The sequence below is a fragment of the Hydractinia symbiolongicarpus genome, chromosome 2 (assembly GCF_029227915.1).
Source record: "Hydractinia symbiolongicarpus strain clone_291-10 chromosome 2, HSymV2.1, whole genome shotgun sequence".
Taxonomy (NCBI): domain Eukaryota; kingdom Metazoa; phylum Cnidaria; class Hydrozoa; order Anthoathecata; family Hydractiniidae; genus Hydractinia; species Hydractinia symbiolongicarpus.
The window spans coordinates 24,396,895-24,415,611 of NC_079876.1; the positions used below are offsets into that span (position 1 = coordinate 24,396,895).

The 18,717-nt window shown below is 35.1% G+C and overlaps 2 protein-coding genes across 3 annotated transcripts in view; both read right to left on the reverse strand.

Annotated features, from left to right (window-relative positions):
• Positions 1–18,548, reverse strand: part of LOC130630299 (uncharacterized) — an 86,584-nt gene extending 68,036 nt beyond the window's left edge. Inside the window, exon 1 of the mRNA XM_057443747.1 lies at positions 18,538–18,548. The gene's annotated coding sequence lies outside the window, so the exon portion shown is untranslated. The remainder of the gene's footprint in view (positions 1–18,537) is intronic.
• The window catches only part of LOC130630289 (protein sidekick-1-like), a 28,803-nt gene that overhangs the window by 3,823 nt on the left and 6,263 nt on the right, over positions 1–18,717 (reverse strand). For both annotated transcript variants that reach the window (XM_057443728.1, XM_057443727.1), the window contains exons 3-14: positions 16,400–16,672; positions 15,879–16,130; positions 15,420–15,683; positions 15,056–15,328; positions 14,138–14,425; positions 13,778–13,990; positions 13,287–13,382; positions 13,108–13,211; positions 12,822–13,002; positions 10,871–10,979; positions 10,554–10,732; positions 10,352–10,477 (exon numbers count right to left, since the gene is read on the reverse strand). In XM_057443728.1, the coding sequence (XP_057299711.1) occupies positions 10,352–10,477; positions 10,554–10,732; positions 10,871–10,979; positions 12,822–13,002; positions 13,108–13,211; positions 13,287–13,382; positions 13,778–13,990; positions 14,138–14,425; positions 15,056–15,328; positions 15,420–15,683; positions 15,879–16,130; positions 16,400–16,672 (2,358 nt within the window). The remainder of the gene's footprint in view (positions 1–10,351; positions 10,478–10,553; positions 10,733–10,870; positions 10,980–12,821; positions 13,003–13,107; positions 13,212–13,286; positions 13,383–13,777; positions 13,991–14,137; positions 14,426–15,055; positions 15,329–15,419; positions 15,684–15,878; positions 16,131–16,399; positions 16,673–18,717) is intronic.

Below are 18,717 nucleotides of genomic sequence, written 5' to 3' on the forward strand. Positions count from 1 at the left end.
CATCGAGTCTAGATAAACTATCATGAAACCTTAGTGGAACGAGCTCTAGTGTGATGAAGTGTAAAAATTGTACACAAGAGTGTTTAGAATTTGAGAGTATATCAGATGACTATATTGCTAGATTTTTGTGTAAAAATTGTAAGTTAGAGACCCCAAAGCAGCTGAGGGAAGAAGACCTAAAATTAAATTTACCTTCCATGGAACGATTCTTCAATAAGGATGATATGTTTCGGATGATGCTTCAAAAGGGCGTGTACCCGTATGCATACATGGATGGGTGGGAACGGTTTCAAGAATTAGAACTACTTCGAAAGGAAGCATTTTATAGCAAGCTCAATATGAAGGATATTTCGCTCAAAGACTATAAATATGTTCAAAAAGTATGGAATTGTATCACACCAGAGGGTGATCAAGTTATGCTAGGTGATTATCATGACATCTATCTAGCTACAGATGTGCTACTCCTAGCAGACGTCTTTGAAAGTTTCCGAGATTTGTGTCTTAAGAACTACGAGCTAGATCCTACGCATTTTTACACTGCTCCTGGATTAGCTTAGAAGGCAGCACTCAAATACACCGAAATAAACTTAGAGCTCCTCACAGATCTTGACATGCTACTCATGTTTGAAAAAGGTATTCGAGGTGGTATAACACAAGCGGTTCGTCGCAATGCTAAAGCTAGCCATAAGTATATTGGTGATCTGTACAATCCAGATGAGGAATCTTCGTATATCATGTACTTTGCTAACAATCTTTATGAATGGGCTACGTGTAAGAATTTACTAACATACGGCTTTAAATGGGTAAGTAAAGTAGATTATTTTACATTCCAAAGGATCGCAAAGTTAGTTAAAAGGAATAAGCATGGATACCTGCTCGAGGTTGATGTAGACTATCCTGAGACACTGCACGAAAAGCATAACGAGCTTCCATTTTTACCCAAGTGCATGACGATTGCCAAGGTCGAAAAGCTTATACCAAACCTGAGGAAAAAGCGCGGGTATGTGGTGCATGTAAAGCATGGACTTGTACTGAAAAAAGTGCACCGAGTCATCCAATTCAAACAGAGTCCTTAGCTTAAGAGGTATATCGATAATAACACGAGGTGGAGGGCTGGTGCTGCAAATGATTTTGAGAAGAACTTTTTCAAGCATATGAACCTCTCCGTATTTGGTAAAACGATGGAGAATGTTAGAAATCATTCTAATTTCAAATTAGAATGATTTCTGATTGCTTTTTTTTACCTGGTTGGTACCAGGTAAAATATAGCAAAGTCCAAATATGTAAAGCTTGTAGTAAAGTCTAATTTTAAAGTCGTGCAAGTCATTTCAGCAAGAATCTCATCGGTGTAGAAATGGGTAAGACGGAGACTAAAATGCTGAAGCCAGTGTATGTTGGTCAAGCGATTCAAGACATATCTAAGCAAGTCATGTATGAATTTCATTATGACTATATGCAGCCAAAATATGCTAGCAAGCTCCAACTCTGCTACATGGATACTAGCAGCTTCATATACCATATTCGCACAGAGGATTTCTACAAGGATATTGCGGACTATGTTGGGAAAAATTTCGATACGAACGGGTACAGCAAGGAGAATGATAGACCGCTTTCAATTGGAAAGAAAAAAGTCGTCGGATTGATGATAACTAGGTGGTAAAATTATGACCGAGTTCATAGCACTAAAAGCAAAGCTCTATGGCTACAAAAGTCTCACGAAAAAGGGTGGTGAGCGAAAAGCAAAGGGTGTAAAAAAATGTGTAACAGAAAAATCTATCACATGACTACAAGCGATGCTTGGAGGAAGGGAACGATATTTATAAAGATCAGGTACTTATACAGCAGAAAAAACATCAGCTTGAGGCCGATGATAGAAGGATTGTTTAAAAAGACCAGGTCACAACACTAGCCCGTGGGCATTATGCTACTAAAAAGTAGTCTTGCTGCTTCTTCAAAATAAAAAATGGATGTATATCTATATATTGCAATAATTATATCTTACATGAATGTACTACTCTGTTATTAACGCTTTCGACATTTAATAAACAGAATGTCACAACTTTTTAAAATATTCGATGAAGCAGCCACGACAAATAGCAATACAGAACATAGTTCCAAGAAAAAACCAATCGATAGACGGCGAGAAAAAACTGCCAAGTCACTCTCGTCGCATGCATCTAGTATGTATGCCAATATTGTGGGGAATTGACAGTGCTGAAGCTTTACCTGATCATCAAGGATAGTATGGCTGATTTAGGAATCCTCGTCTACTCTGCCTTTGGAAAATTCTTGGCTCCTCTGTTGGTGGCTGCTCATACAATTAACCAAACTCAGCTGTCCAACAGAAATATAAACGGAGAAGATCGAAAAGAGGAAGAAGAAAATGGGGGAATAATCTATCGAAATTAGCTCTAGGATTACGCGAAAAATATGTTTTAGGCATTGCGCAATTTAAGTCCAGTGCTAGAGTGGGTCTTTAAGCTTTGACAAGTTCGTCAGCTATGGGAATCATATGTATCGAAAAATTATAATTACCCCGCCTGCATGTAGGTTTCCAGCCCATGTCAGTGAGTTGGAATTAGGTGAACAGTATTCGAAATGGTGTTTTGAGAATACAGATTCCTTATAAGTTGTATGATTTAAATTTTATTGAGGTAGATCCTCTATAAAAACTTTCGTTGTATCTAACAATAAATGAGCGAGGACAAACAGAAAGAACTAAAGCAAGTTATTACGAAGAAAAATGTAGGCCGAGTTGCTGCTGGTAAAAAACTTGCAGAATGGAACCGCAAGAACAAGGAGAACTTGCACAAGAACAAGGGTGAAAGTGGTCAAGTACCTGAGGCAAGTACTTCGTCAAGTACATCAGGAAGTACCTCTTCAAGTTTTAGCGCTATGTTAGGAACGTTAGTAGTAACGGTAACTTTCGTGGTAGTAGACGTCTGTGTTTGGTATATAATTTTTAAGCAACAGCAGCAGCAACCTGACAAATCAGAGCAGCCGCGTTTCTCAAAAAGAAAGTTTAACCTCAAAAAAAAAAGATATTTTTCCCATGCTTTGAACCTATATAATAAATGAGTTCTAAAGAGTATCAGAAAGAAGTCGTAGATTCTCTATGGGAATCTGTCCGCTTAGTATCGTACATTATACTGCTCGAGCTTGGAGCAAAAAGATGCTAGGAGTTTCTAGACCAGGAGCCAAGATAGATCTGGAAGATGGTCTCAAGCTTGGTGGATATATGACGGGGGCGATATTGTTTGATGACTGCGCGATAAAATAAGGATTGTGCAAGCGTACTTTGATGCCAAAATAAATATAATAAATATGGCAACTATTGGAGTTCTTGTAGCTGAGGCAGGAATAAACGCATTAGCATTTAGCGGAAGTAATTTTCTGTTCAGAAAATTGTCAGGACATAGCGAAGAAGATTGAAGAAGGCACGATAATGCCATAGAACAATTGCAGACTGCGCAAGCTCGGTGTGTGCGAAATAGACAAGCAAAAATTGACGGGTAAAACCATTAAGGAGAACTGAAGAGACAAGCCGGGGAAGATTTGAAGGCTTTTGATGAAGTGATACGAGAATATTACATTGCTACGATTTATAAAGCTCCAGATTCATTGTAGGGTCCCTAGCTCTTTTGGGATACGCAGCGTATGAATACTTGTAAGAAAAAAACAACAACAAAAAAGCACACGTTTTGACATGTAATAAACATGTTACTAGCAAAAAAACATATTGTCACAGAAGAAGATGGAAAAAAACTGAGCAGTATTTACTATCAGCCCGAACATCTTTGGATTGGTAGAAAAGCAATTAAATTGCTCGCTTGTCCACTACACATAGCACCGTATCAATAAAAACTCAGTGTGATACGTGTCTTTGCCGTAGCTCCGCAACCTGTCCATCCCTATCTTCGAGATCATCCTCGAGGATAGCGATTGTTGCGTCTTTTTCCTTAAGGGCTTGGAGCTACTCTCTAACCTCACCTTATAATTTTTCAACACCTTTTTTCACAAGCCACCTAGTAAGTTGCACCGCCTTCGGTTTTCTAGAACGACGCACAATCTCCAAGGCGCAATCCATTGTCACAAACAGTTCAGTGGAGTTTTTTGATCTACCAAGGTTGTAGTCGGTTACTACACCCTCTATTTCTGTCCTTGATGCTATCATATGGCTATACTGCCTAACTTTTGGAATTTCTAACGATCTACAAAACGAACAGCTGTTTCTTCTGCCTTCGAAGATTTTTTTGGTAGGGCGGTATAATATTGTGTACAGAACCACAAATAGTGCTTTCGATGCCTTCCAGAGATGGCTAGTTCAAGCAAAAAGAGTCATTTTTTATCAAGATTCTCGCCGCTGTGACATCGTCGATAATGAAGATCAATCCATTCAAAAAGTTGATCCTTGGGATTGATAAAAAACACAGTCATCTTTCCAAGTGGAGGATCTCTCCATGTAAGTGGAGTTCCATTGTATAGTTGGACAGAGGATAATGATGTTGTGAAAAGCGTTTTGTATTCACCTTCTAGAAGATCTAACGCTTGTTGCGTTTCCCCACAACTTGTAGGTCCTGAAAGCATGAGGGTATTAAACAACGTCAATGTGAGTCATTTCTTTAAACCTCTAATACTCGACGCTATGAAATCTACCATCGACAATATTCAGTTGTGCATCTTGGAACAAATAGATGTAGCATTAAATATCTCCCGTTCCTTCCGCCTTCTTGGTCATATGTAGAGTAATGCCATCCAACAAGTGTTGTAAAGGTCTCCCACTACCATGCAGAATATTATTAGGGGATGATCTGAAGTCGAGAAAAAGCGCATATCTTTCGATCAGAAATTGCCCTATTGTTACTGTTGAGTCATGACTGCCAAAGAGATTCGCAATTTGTTTAAAATGCTGACTCTGAAACATGCCATCAGAATACAGTCGATGAGGTTTACCTTCGACAGTTATCTTTACTTTCTCAATCTGAGGGTTGTAGAATACCTCGTTAGCGCCGCTATACGGCTTGACCTTTGAGGGGTCTAGAAAGATTAGTAAAGAACTCTTATGCTCTTTTCCGTACAGTAGTATAAAATGACTGTATTGTGATACCAGGCACTTGCAAGACCCTCGTTATTTACCATGTCAAACTCTAGGGTTATGTTACATGTAGCATCTGCCGCTTTTGCCGCAGTAGATCCCGAAGCTGCTGTGCCTGCACCCTTGATCAAAGAATCGTAAGACGCAAAATGAAGAACGAATTGCTATTTGTCGCACATGCCAGTTTGGTAGAAGGGTAGGTCTCTTGTCACTTCAAACATTTTACCAAGAGGGATACGGAAGGTATTACCGTAGGCTGCGACAATCGCCTTTTTTTTCGTCAGTCCCCGAATGATCGCTCGCCTTAACCTGCAGCGCCCTGATAGTACCATCATTTGGATTGATACCTTCTTGGGTCTATAGGTCCTTGTATACAGCATATATACTTTAATCGTCGATAACTTGGATCCTGTTGCCGGTCGGCGCGATTTTCAAGTTCTACACTAGACTATTATCAATATTAGAACCTATGGTATGCTTTGTGTTTGTCCCTGTTATTTCATGATCAAACAGAAGTCCAAGACTTTAAAGGGGCTACTAACTGGTAAAAATGCTCACATTCCGTATATCCCGCGTACATATTAAAAATCCGGTAAACGCGTTTTGCGCAATTAGCAGACCAGCACACTTTGCTCGCTGGTTCATTATTTTTTTTCGAGAAGTGTATTACAAAGAAATATTTCAGCAAGACTCATTCTGGATGAAAACATGACCAAGGCTGGAGAAGATAAAAATTCTAGATACATCTATATGTTCGAGTCTGTAAATTACATACATGCCAGAAAAATAACCATTTTTGTTATTCGCCGCCATCAGCTCGACTTTCGTGTAAGTCACTAAACTCGAAAACCAACAGCCGTTCTGTAACCCCTTTAAGGAAAAAATTATATCGTTTTTATCCAGATTTGGTATGTCAATATATAATCTTTGATTTTGATCGATTGTATCCGGTGTAGGAGTTACACGTACGTTCCTCATTTCTCCCTTCATCGCATGCATCGTTCTAATTTCTGCGTATGGGTTAAGTGTTTTTCCAAATATATATTACACATTACTACTTTATTATTAGTTGTTTTTCTTTAAAATAAAATGGATAATCCAACATATGAAGTAGACGATTTTACACCAAATATTTCAGACGATACGGATGTTAGGTTTAGTAGACCCGAGGACCTTGCCCAGCCTGGCACCAGCTCGACGCATGAAGAAAGACATGGGAACGAGTTGAGACTAGAACAGATGGGACAGGTCAAAATTTCGAAGATCGACTTTCTTTCTAGAATACATTAGGGAAGCTAAATGCTAGATATTATGATGACTTTCGAGAGGAGGGGGATCGACTTATTTTTAAGAATATAAATATAACCCGCATGTTATATAAGGATAGAGGAAGATTCAGATCAGTTAAAGAAATAAAGAAGAACCTAAAAGTAAGCCTGGTGAAGGACTTAGGGTTTACGAACTATACTACTACGCCCAATAAAAGGGAAGTAGTTCGACAACTTTTGAATAAAATAGATAAGGCGGTCGAGGATGCTGCTGCTGAAAAGATAGAACTGACACCACAGCTAGAGAATGTCCTGGATGAAACGACGAGCCTTCTATCGGAGACTTCCCTTGGTGGCGAAGTTTTTACTGAAAGAAGAGGGTTCAACCTCGAACTTCAAGAGTGATTTAACCAGATAAAAGCGATGATGAGGCCTATTCCGGTCGTGACTAGTACAGCCTTGTTATTTGCATGTTGCTCTGCTTCTATTAAATATTCCTATAAAGCTACATTGCGTTGCTAGCTGATGTCGCAACTTACAACGCCTGTCTTTGCATCGATTAGTAGATCTCCATCACATGCCATACATCGAGATTTTTCAGTAAGTTGCTGTAAAGGTTTTAAAGATTTTTCTCATATGCAATTTCAACACAGGGTTTGAAATAGGGACCATCTGTTTGCGTTGAAATGTCCTTGTGTTTGATTTTGAAGATTGCTTCAACAAGATCGTCTTTACTCATTGTAGAATAACGAGGAATTTTCATTAATTTAGCCTCCTTTCCATGTGCGTTTGCATTCATTTATTCATATAGTTGTTACCAACTATATAAGCTATCACTCACTATACTCGTCGTGCTCCGCGCTATGCTCGAGATCATCCTCATTAAGGTAGCAAGCGCCATGCCTTTCAACCGAGTTATATTTACACTCTTCCAATTAAGTCTGTACGTAATAGTTGGACCTTTGTTTATGGATGCTCCCTTTTTTAATGATGGCCGTACATTCACAGGATTACTCGGGTATCTTTTTCTTTTGGAAATTAGTTTTAATTTTACCTTCCCGCTTTTTCAATTTCGGATTTATATATCGATCTTTCTTCACACTTATATTGCTGAAATAATGTTCCCCAAAAACTCAACTTTTTTCAAGATCTTCTCGTATTCTTCCAACCACTCAGGGAAGTCACCAAGATCAAACGGCATGTTGATCGCGGAATTCTCACTGTATTGAGAGACGCCCTGGGAGTAGATATTTTTAGGGGTTTTATCAGTAACGGTTATAGCTTGCCATCTTGATCATGATAGCCAATCACAAGTCTTTCGTCTTTGCCTTTGTTTGCTGGAATTGAATCACTCAGTACTCTGTTATTAATATTCACATCTTCGATATTATATGGTGTCACATTAGTGTAAAATTCTTTTGATATAATAATTCTGTCTTCAAATTTCAACATGCTATTTTATTTATAAAAAAGTATTTTATCAATAAATTTTTCACTCAGTTTTATCTTGTGTTTCACAAAGAAATATAAGATCCCGTATAGTTTCATTACTCTTCTGAATCACGAACCCCAACCTTTCAATTCTTCAATCCTCTTCTCTTCCATATAACGAACCCTACCATTTAGTACTTCAATCAACTACCTATATCTTTCATTTTGTACCATGAGGTCCATGGCCCTCAATGAGATAGAGATACCAGTGCTTGTAATCTTGAAATATTTCGAAAGATGATCTCTGCTTAGTACTCATTTATTATATATTATTTTTTCCATAACTTTTCAAGATTATTTTTTTATCCTCTAAAAAGCACTAATCTATTACCCTATCAGGATGCCATGTCAATAGCATCAATTCATTTTTAATTTGAATATTCAGTGCTTTCCGCTGTCAATAGGCATCGAGCAATTCAGACTCAAACCCAACCCTTCTACACATATCCTGAGTAACAAACCAGTCCGGAACATACTCGATCATAGATGGGTCGTTCTCAACGTCTCTATCATACATCTCATAGGCTTTTAGATGTACTGGAACATCCTTGAGCATATAGAGATATCTCTCAACTGCAGCGTTGCACATTATCTGCATCTTAAATTGATCTGGAACATACTTGAGCATATAGAGCTTTCCCTCTATGGTCTTGTTACACATTTCTTGTGTCTTAAATCGATCCGGAATGTGCGCGATCATATGAGGCTCATCTTCAACTGCCTTAATGTACATTTCCTGTTTTTTTAGATGATTGGGAACATACTTGATCATCCCAGGACCTTTTCAACTGCTTTATTACACATGTCCTGAGTCTTGAATTGATCTGGAACATACTGGAGAGCGTGGGGAAGTTCATCAACCACCCTGTAACACATCTCTTGCGTTTTGTAGTAATCAGTAGCAGTATCTCGCAAGCTCTGCAGTCGATCGGCAAGAGCAACACGAATTGCTGCTACTGGTGCTGATAAAAGTTGTGCAATTGCATTTCTAAACCAACTCATTTTCTTTTATCATTATCCAATTTTTGTTTTTCAATAATTTTTTTTTAAAAATGGATAGAAGCTGGCACAGTTTGAATAATAGGGATTTGTCATGTACAAATTTATTTATCAACATGATGCCGTCGGCCGGATCCTGTCGGATGTTATCGGATTTTTACGCATGCGCCTACATTACATTCTTTTATAAAAGTTAGTTATTAAAGGAGTGTTTCTACAGTGATATATTTATGATGCTAACAATAACACCACCGAAAAGTGCATTTGGTTTGTTTGACTGGAAAAAAATTAACAAAGTTATGTTGAGCCTTCAAGTATTTGTCTTCTTCTTGTTCTCTCGCCTCCGTTTTATAGCCAATTTTGAAATAAATGGAAAATTAACTACCTAAAAAATATGTGGAAATCTAAAATTCGCGAAATTAAATACCCTAAAAAATGTGGAAAACCGAAATTCGCGACACTAAATAACCGCGAAAGTTTCTCAAGGCAAAAATCACAAAATTAATTACCGCGAAATGTAAAAATTTTGGTATCGTGAATTTTAAAACCCTTGAAATTTTACACCTTCAAGATATTTGACGACGTTATTGTTAATACGAGCTGGCCTAAATTCCCAAGTCATTTAACTCAAAATTTAAAAGGCAAATGCGACGAAGCACGCCTTGAGTTTACGGCAAGGTGTTGTGGAGATTCTGGAAAAAAAGTATTCTTTGACATTAGAGTGAATAAACCCCTCCAGCTGGACGTTGCAGAAACTTAATACTAAGCAAAGATTACGAACGAGAGAAAAAGAAACAAGTGTGTAATCCATTCATTATTGAAGTCGAGCAAGGTTCCTTTACACCTTTAGTATAATGACATGAGCAAATACGAACGCGAATCCTGAAAATATTTCGTAAGCTTAGTAAGTTAGTTGCTAATATCAGAAAGGAAATGAATCCATTGCGTAAACCTTAAATTGCTGCTTGTATTGGATAATGTACTTTTGATAAACAAGTAATCATAATGTATTTTTTTTTCATTATTATAAATGTACTGAGTTCGTTTTCAACTGCATCGCTACACCAAAGCTTAAGAACACATGGACTGATATCCTTAACTTCACAACGAACATCGTTAGGAACAGAAAATGTTACGTCACGGAATTACTAAATCAAAATTATTTCTGGAACCATTATTTTTCCCGCATTAGGTGTAGTTATCTCTTGTAGAAAACAGTAAAAAACATGCGAAAGCTTACCCTTTGCATTTCACCTCCCCGAAAATTTAAACAATATAGGACATTTTTTAAAGTAGAGCCTAAAGCATGATTCTCTCTAGGCGCTACCTAGACAAAGTAAAGCTTTAAACGCCGATCAAATACTAAAATTGGAGGTTTATATAAACTTTAGTCAACACTATATATATATATACGTATATATAGAGAGAGACAGATAATTCCCATTTATCCACCGTCTATGTATTGTATAATTTACAAATATAACCAAACCAATTTTACCTATTTCACTTTTAGCAGTTTTAACTGGTGTATACCATTTGGTCGATTGATATAAATTGTCATTAACATACGCACGAACGAAAACAACATATGTTGTGTCTTTTTCCAATTCACCATTGTTGGGAACTAAAAAATAAAATATATGAAGTTTTAAAGAGTTTACATTTCCTCTCTCTTCATATTATGGTTGATTTAAACTTACTGCCAAGTGCTCGTCTTTTTCTCTTGCTTGTCTGTCCTCCTCCAACAGTGAACAACTGGTTGTCCACCACCTTGTAAAGACGGCCAACAACAAAAGTTTTAATTTCGTTGTTCTTTATATCTTGAGGATTTTTAGAATATAAAGAATTAGTTCGTTTCACTGCAATTACGTCATAATGACTAAATAAACAAAAAACAAACTTTTAGCACATCTTTTGAAAGCGAATCAAGAAAAAATAAACATCTAACAATAAACCAGGCATGCTTTGAAAACCACCATCATGTAATCAATCTAAAGGAATGGTGATTGGTACTTACGCAATTTTACCATTGGTCTCCTTGAATTTTAAAATTTTTATCGCAAAGCTAGTCTCCGCAATTCTATCAGCAGGTGGATCAGGCAAATCTTTATCAAGAGGTGGTGGTGCTACAAAAAAAATAAGTTACTCACAGATAGAGTAATGTCTTTTACGAGAACAACTCAACAGAACCATTGTGTATATGCAGGATAATAAATGACAGGCCATCAACTAAACTTATGGTTTTGGCAAACAAATGACATCCATAGACCTATTTCCATATACGGTTTCATTCTGCGAAACACGCATGTGAAAATGCAGAATAACATGAAAACGAGATTAGCTATGAGCTAATTTCGGGATGCTGGTTTTTTGAAGAATGTATCAACAAATTGTTAACAAAGTTATAAAGAGGGTAGTGAAGGTATGACAAAAATTGAAATATGCAGATTTTGATTATATTTCGGTGTATGTTAGATAGCTTGCTAAACCTAACCTACTCACATTTTTAGAATGATGTGAATACATTTTCATTTTACTTTTTGCTACTAAATTTAAGACTTAATATACAGTTTACTAACGCTAAACCCTACTACTCTTTCTCTCTCTCTTACTGACTGTCAATAATCGTACATTTGCATCAAGCATTATGATAGTTAAGCTTAATACTTGCAGTTTGTAAGTAATGTAAACTGATAGAGCGTATAACTTATCATAAATCTTCCCATATAAAAAAAAACCTTTCTAAAATGAAACTCTATTTTTTAAGGTTTTTCTCCAGTAAAAAGGACAATTTGGACATATTTTTATTTTAAAAAGGCCTGAATTTCAGATGTGAGCATCCTTAATGTCCTTATAGGTTCATATATGTTATTCAGTATTTTGGTATGTAGATTTCGCGGAACAAAAATGGATATGGAAAAAGGTCTATTGAATGGTGCATTCGCAACGTAATCTTTTATATGTACCCGAAATTATTAAAACAATACACAGCATCCTAATAGAACATAAGAGAAAAAGTAAAAAAAACAATATTTAATTTATATTATGTTGAAATGTCTGGTAGTAGTTATTTATGGGCAGAAAGTTTGAATTCCTTAAACAAGCAGTTTCTTCTACTTAATGGTTTTCGTAGGAATACTCCTCACACCTTGCTCACCAACATGGAATAACAACATCAGTCATTATCGATGTTAAATTAAATTAATTACATATGAAACAGGTCTATTTCACGTTTCATGAAAATCCTACTTTTGAAGTCAGCCCATTCAGTCCGGAGAGGTGTCCCTATCGGTTTTCTTAAAAGAATTTTTCGCTATGCTGCATCGCTATAATACTTTATTAGTTTTCATATTTATCTATCAGACACCTGCATGCCAAATTTTTAGGTCTCACAACTTTAAAGCTTCAAATATTGGCCATTACTCAAAACTACACCTTAAATTTCTATAAAATAAGTATAGCAGGGAAAATATATATAACTTCCGTTAGTATTAGAACGTAATACTCGTAACATAACTTTATTTTATAATCAATCTGTAGAGTTTGGATACATGATTAACCCAATTCAAATTTTTTTCGGATTTTACATTCGAAAAAGTTGATTTTTAGTATTTTTTTTGAAAATTTTGTAAAAACTAAAAAATGTGTTAAATAACTTTTTTGAATATCAGAAAATGTAAACAGAATGTTATAACTCATTTCAGACCTAAAGTAATTTGGACAAATTTCAAGCTTTCCACAGAAAAAGTGTTGACATAAACAAAAATTTATTGCTATCATTTGGTTTCCTTTAAAACAAATATGTATGCCAAGTTTGATTCCATTTGGAAAAGCCTATCAGAATTTATTGAGTGGGGCGCAGAACCAGCACCTCTGGTCACCAAAAGCGTACATAAATGTAGTTTAAAAAAAACATTCGTGTACCTGCAGCACAAATCCAACAAAGTCATATCTTACTGATCACTTACCTCCAGCAAGAGTCTGAGTCACTTCATTTGTTTTGCTTGAAAACAAACTGTTGAAAACTGTTATTATCACCGTGTAATTACGAAATGGCTGCAAGTTGCTGACTGTACATGATAATTTTGTTTCATTCCTGCATTCGTTGACATCATTTTCTGTATCTTTTGACGAAAGACGATATTTAACCTACGAAGTGCAAAATCACTGTTAGGCGACAACTCAAAGTTAAAAGAAAGCATGATGTCATTTCAATGTAAACACAATTTTAGAAGAGCAAATAATAATACTCACTGTATAACCATACAATTTGCCACGAAGATGCTCTGGGTGTGTCCACTTTGCTTCTACAGAGGTTTCTGTTACAGTCAATATTATGTCTCGCACTGTGGTAGGTACTGAATGAACATGACACAAAAGTGAAAAAGGTATCTTCACAAAAAAGTACAAGACATATTGTATAAAACACAAACCTCCTTCCTGTGTTAATATTTGAGTTTGAGTAGCATTTTGACCAAAACCGGCAGAGTTATATGCACTGACTGAGAAGTTGTAGCCATTGTAAAAACCTAAATAAAATAATCTGTTGTAACAATGTTATTTATTTTGCAAAATGTACTAACTTGGTTGAAAATAAAACATCCGTATCCCGTTAAAACTTTCCTTGTTTCTTTTATGAGTGCAGTGGTAATTCCATAAAGAGTTTACTTTAAAATGATCTTTTTGTGGAAAAAAGGTAAGTGGAATGCTCGGTGTTACCTGTACCAACACCAGCCATTTCAAAGCAAAAGGATTTTAAAAAATAGACATGCAAAGTTTCATTGTACAACCAATTCTGAATCAAAAGTTATAGGGGAGAAGGAGGAATAATCTACCTCCTCTAAGTTTAGAGGTACCCAAAAAAGCTTGTGAAAATAAAGAAACATTTGAGCCAATCCTATTAAATAACAATATAGTCACTTACCTAACCCTGTTAATGTAAATGCGGTAACATTACCGACATCAGTGCAATTCTCAACAGAGTTTTCAACTTTAATACCATCATTGGTATCTTGTATGTAACACACTTTGTAATTTGTTATCAAACCATTCGAAGGATTAGGTTTTAACCATGATAATGTAATTTCTTGGGGTCGAGATATGGTGTCATGACCAAATTGTCCTGGAGCTGATGGAGCTAAATTAAAAAAAACACAAACCAATTGCCACAAAGCCGTCTATAACCACGTTTGAAATATGGCTTATTCCATGCAGCAAGAAAACATAGGTATCATATAGTAGCAATCTATACAAGTAATACACAAAAATATATAACATAGCTTACAAGCATCTCCTGTTGTTGCTATTACAAATTCACTGAACTCTCCTGCTCCAATAACATTTACAGCTTGTACCCTTAGTTGATAATCTACTGCTGGTTTCAACGCTGGTATAGTATACATCAGGTTTGTTAGGTCTGTTATATTTTTTGAGATATTCTTTCCATCCCCTTTGTATTCTAACATGTAATATGTGATTGGTTTATTTCCTGTGTATGCAGGTGGTGTTATTAAAACTGTAATCGACGTTGACGTTTTTGAAGAAATATTTAAAGTTGGAGAATCTGGCTTATCTAAACAAATTAAAAGTATAAATTTGAGAAAAAAGGAAATGACATTGAAGATTTTCTGACATGTTTAACCTTTAATTCTGACTAAAAATTTTAAACAAAAATTTATGATCAGTTTATCAATTCTCTTAAGTATTTCAGTGTCCCATGTTTAACTTCTTACAAAACCTTTCGCTATCTACTAAGAGCATTGGCACAGAGTCAGAAGAACATGGTAACGTCCTTTTGACTTTTAGTACACATGTTTTTTTCCCCATTGACATACAGCAGGAAAAGACTATATAATGTTCAGAATGAAAAGTCTAAAGCAAGTCTGACAGTATAAATTTATACTTTAAAAAAATTATTAACAACATCTCCAATAAATTATTATTAACCACTCACTTACTTAAAGATAAACAATAGTTTTATGTCTACATCATAAATTACCGGTGTATTTTTAGTACATGTTTAGGCAATCTAATCAATTTAGTACTAATTTTAAGTATAATCTAAAATATGAATGTACCTTGTTTTAGTTACAAAAATCATTCGGATTAGCTATGACATAAGGAATAACCCATATTTAACTAAATTTAACTAATTGCCAGTATGACCTTGGCTTTTAAGTAAAAACAATTGGATTTAACTTACCTATGCCTGTAAAAGTAAATGTCTTCTTAACTTCACCAGCTGTGTTTTTGGCTTTACATATGTAATCACCAGTGCTGTCTCTTGTTACAGGATCGATGGTATATAAAACAGGTTTACCTGGTTGTTCAGTAGAAGCTGCAATACCATTTCTATACCAACCTAAAGTTGCTTGAGGGTTTCCATAGTCACTTGCGTAGCATGTCATTGAGAATTTTTCACCAACTTTACCTTCATTTTCATTAGAAGGTGTGAATATTAATTCAGAGGCGTTATCTATAAAAATAAAAATTGAAAAGTTTTAATAAAAAATGATCTCAATTTTTAAGTTTTTCTTCATTGTAACAATTACAAGGTAAAAGCTTACAATATATATTGGCATTTGACAAAGTCGCAAAAGCTTCGTTACTCGGCGTGAGAGCTTGTGATAAAGCAATACAGCTATAATTAATCCCAATCATAGAACGTTGCACATTCTGTACCACAAGTGTTTTAGATGTTTCAGTAAGTGAAACTCTGTTTTTCTTCCAACTAAAAGATTGTGCTTCTTCTCCACCTTCCACATTACATGTGATATTCATGTTTTGTCCTTCAAATGTTGGTGTGATTGTGATGGAAACTTTTAATGTCACTAGATAGACATTGATTATTAAATAAAAGAAATTAATACTTTGCTATTCTAAACTTGCTACTGATTTTCTCCAAATTAACAAAACAACTTTAATTTAAGGAAACATTTTTTTTTTTGTGTAAACCAATAGTTATAAATAATCATAGAAACATAAAAGTAGAGATATCTTTACAGATGCTTAAAAAAACCACAAACCTGTAACAGTAACTTGTGACGACACTTTCTCTACCTTATTAACTTGTGCAATACATCTGTAAGAACCACTGTCCGAAGTTTGAGTAGTTATGTTGTATACAGCTAATGACTGAAATTGTGTAAAGTCAACAGTATCTTTTTGAAATTTGTACACAATATTTCTTGGTGAGGATGTAGTACATGTTAATGTAATTGTTTCACCAGAATTTAAATTATTTGGTGATGCAGCTAGTGTGGGAGTTCGAAACAATTCTAAAAAGAAAGTGAAAACTCAATTGGAAGAAAGTAACAAGGGTGCTGTGTAAACTTTACAAAGCTTTGAACGGTAATGGTAGCCAACATCAGTCAACAAAAAAAATCCCAATCTGTGATAAGTTTAAGTTTTTCTTTGTGTTTTCTTCTTTCTTTGAAACTTTTTTAGCCAGTTGAACCCTGGGTCAGTCATAAACATAACCTCTGATTAACAAATTATTGCATATCCTTGACGTTTTAAATGTAGACCTTTTTAAGAATTAACTTACCATTCACTGTTAATGATACAGAATTACTCGTGACTGAAAGAGGAGATGTTGTTGATGCTGATGCAGTGCACATGTATGATCCAGAATCTGATTCCATCGCCTTTGATATAATGAAGACGTTATTACCACCTGTTGTTATAACATTACCATCTTTTTGGAATGAATAAGAAACTGGGTTTAAGTTTGTATCCACACCACAATTAAAAGTGATACTGTCACCTTCATTAGGAGTTGTCGATGTTGGTGAAATAGTCAATCCTGCATTTTCCAAGTCTAAGTAAATAATGTTGAATGTTTCACTATCCTGGTGTTCTGCAGCTTATACCTCTTACTGCAAGGGTTTTGTCATTTTGGAAGTTGTTATATTAAATTGACCATATATACCCTCCACACACATATCCTAATGAAAACATCCATCAATATTTATAATAGTTAAATAATCACATTGCTTAGAAAGATATTTCAAAAATTGCAAATCTAAAAAAATGCATTTTTTAAATTTAATTTTAGGCTATTTTATGATTTTTGGAGTAATGTCACTGATTAGAAAAATGTATAAATTCTATAAGGAGTCATAACAATTCTTCCAAAAGTTGATGTAATCAGCCAATCCAATAATCAAAAGTGGTCTATTAGCAAAAAATTGCTGTTGTTATGGTCAGCTTTTAAGGGAAAAACAAAATTCACAATAACAAGATTTAAACAATGGCAAAACTTAAAATATTTATATTTATTTAATAATTTTTCTCCTTCGGGGTCCACCATTATACGCCTTATGTATTTTTTAACCAGAGACTTGCTTGTTAGAAAAAACTAGCGATAGGTTAGTACTTATATTTTTGTGCTGTCTGAAAACCACTGCAGAAAAAACTTACAGTGATCAAGGTCAACCTTAACAGCATTCACTATAACAAAAGCTAAGTAGTAATTATTCTGACTCAAAAGATTATAAAAATAAAATTCAGTGGTTTTATTGGATAATGAATTAATGTCAATTGACTATGTATAATAGCTAATTTCTAAGAAGTTTCTCAAGGATTTGTCCTTGGATTATTGTTTCTGGTTTAAGTATTTTCAAGAACTAATAATTCACTATAAATAGTGATAAATTGAAGTGACCTACTTTGGAAAAAAGACAAAACTTAAAGCGTGCACTGACATCATCAAACTATATAATGACATTGAATTGACTTCAATAAACAAAGTGAAGTAGAAAAAAACAATCTAAATAATAGAATCGAGTTAAAAATGGTAGAAGAGCAATTAAATGCCTTTTAACGAAACTGTACACAACTGATACAGAGTAAACAAATGAAACAAATGAAGAAAGTAAACATAAATAGCAGGAGTGGTCAAAACTAACCAGAATTTGAATTATTATGGACACAAAAAACATCCAAGGCTACTGGGAACTTGATACGTGTTATAGAATCTTTGTTAACTGCAAGAGGCAGAGACAAAGATATTAAAACGATACCACCAAAGAGTTAGGTGAAGTCTGTCACATTTCTTTGCCGAGGTAAAAAGCATAAAAATGCTGAATACCAATTATCTTTCTTGGCAATGATATAGGCTGCTATAGACAGGTTTGTGAAAGAAGGGCTATCATTCTTCAATTTTATATCAAGAAAGTTCAACTCATCGCATGCTGTTTTAGAAGCCAGAGCCGAAATGTTGTGTGAAAGTAGAATGGGGCACAACACAGGAGGAAGAAAACAATCTGAGTGATTGTGGTCAGCATGTCTGAACACCCTGATGGCTATAAAAAACGTTATGATAGACAATACGCAACCATTTGGATTAAGAGGACAAGAGCACCACCAAATTAAAATCACGGATTTCACCTTAACAAGCAGAGGTTGGAGTAGAATTATATCACATATATTTGTCATAGCAGATCTAAGATGCCAGTAAGTCTTTTCCAAACATTAACAAACAACCAAACAAGCCCTGAACACGTGGACCATTTTACCTTTCTGTAATTAAAACCCTCAGGAAGAGGTTGATTTAAAGCTACACTGGTGGGTAAAAACAGGATAAATTCCTTAATGAGAAATATAATTGAACACTCACATCTATGAGGAACGATAAAATTCACCAACCATTTAGCATGTAACACTTTCGTAAAAAAATGAAACAACACAAAGTTCAAAAATGGTTATAACAACGAGTGAACTTGACAAACAACAGCAGCAGTATCTTTCCAGTTGTATATATTGAGAACTTAGAAAAGCAGTAACCAAAAAGAAGTTCCTGTAGCTCTCATTGTTAATCTCAACAACCACATCATCATCATCATTCATTCTCCGCTTAAAGTC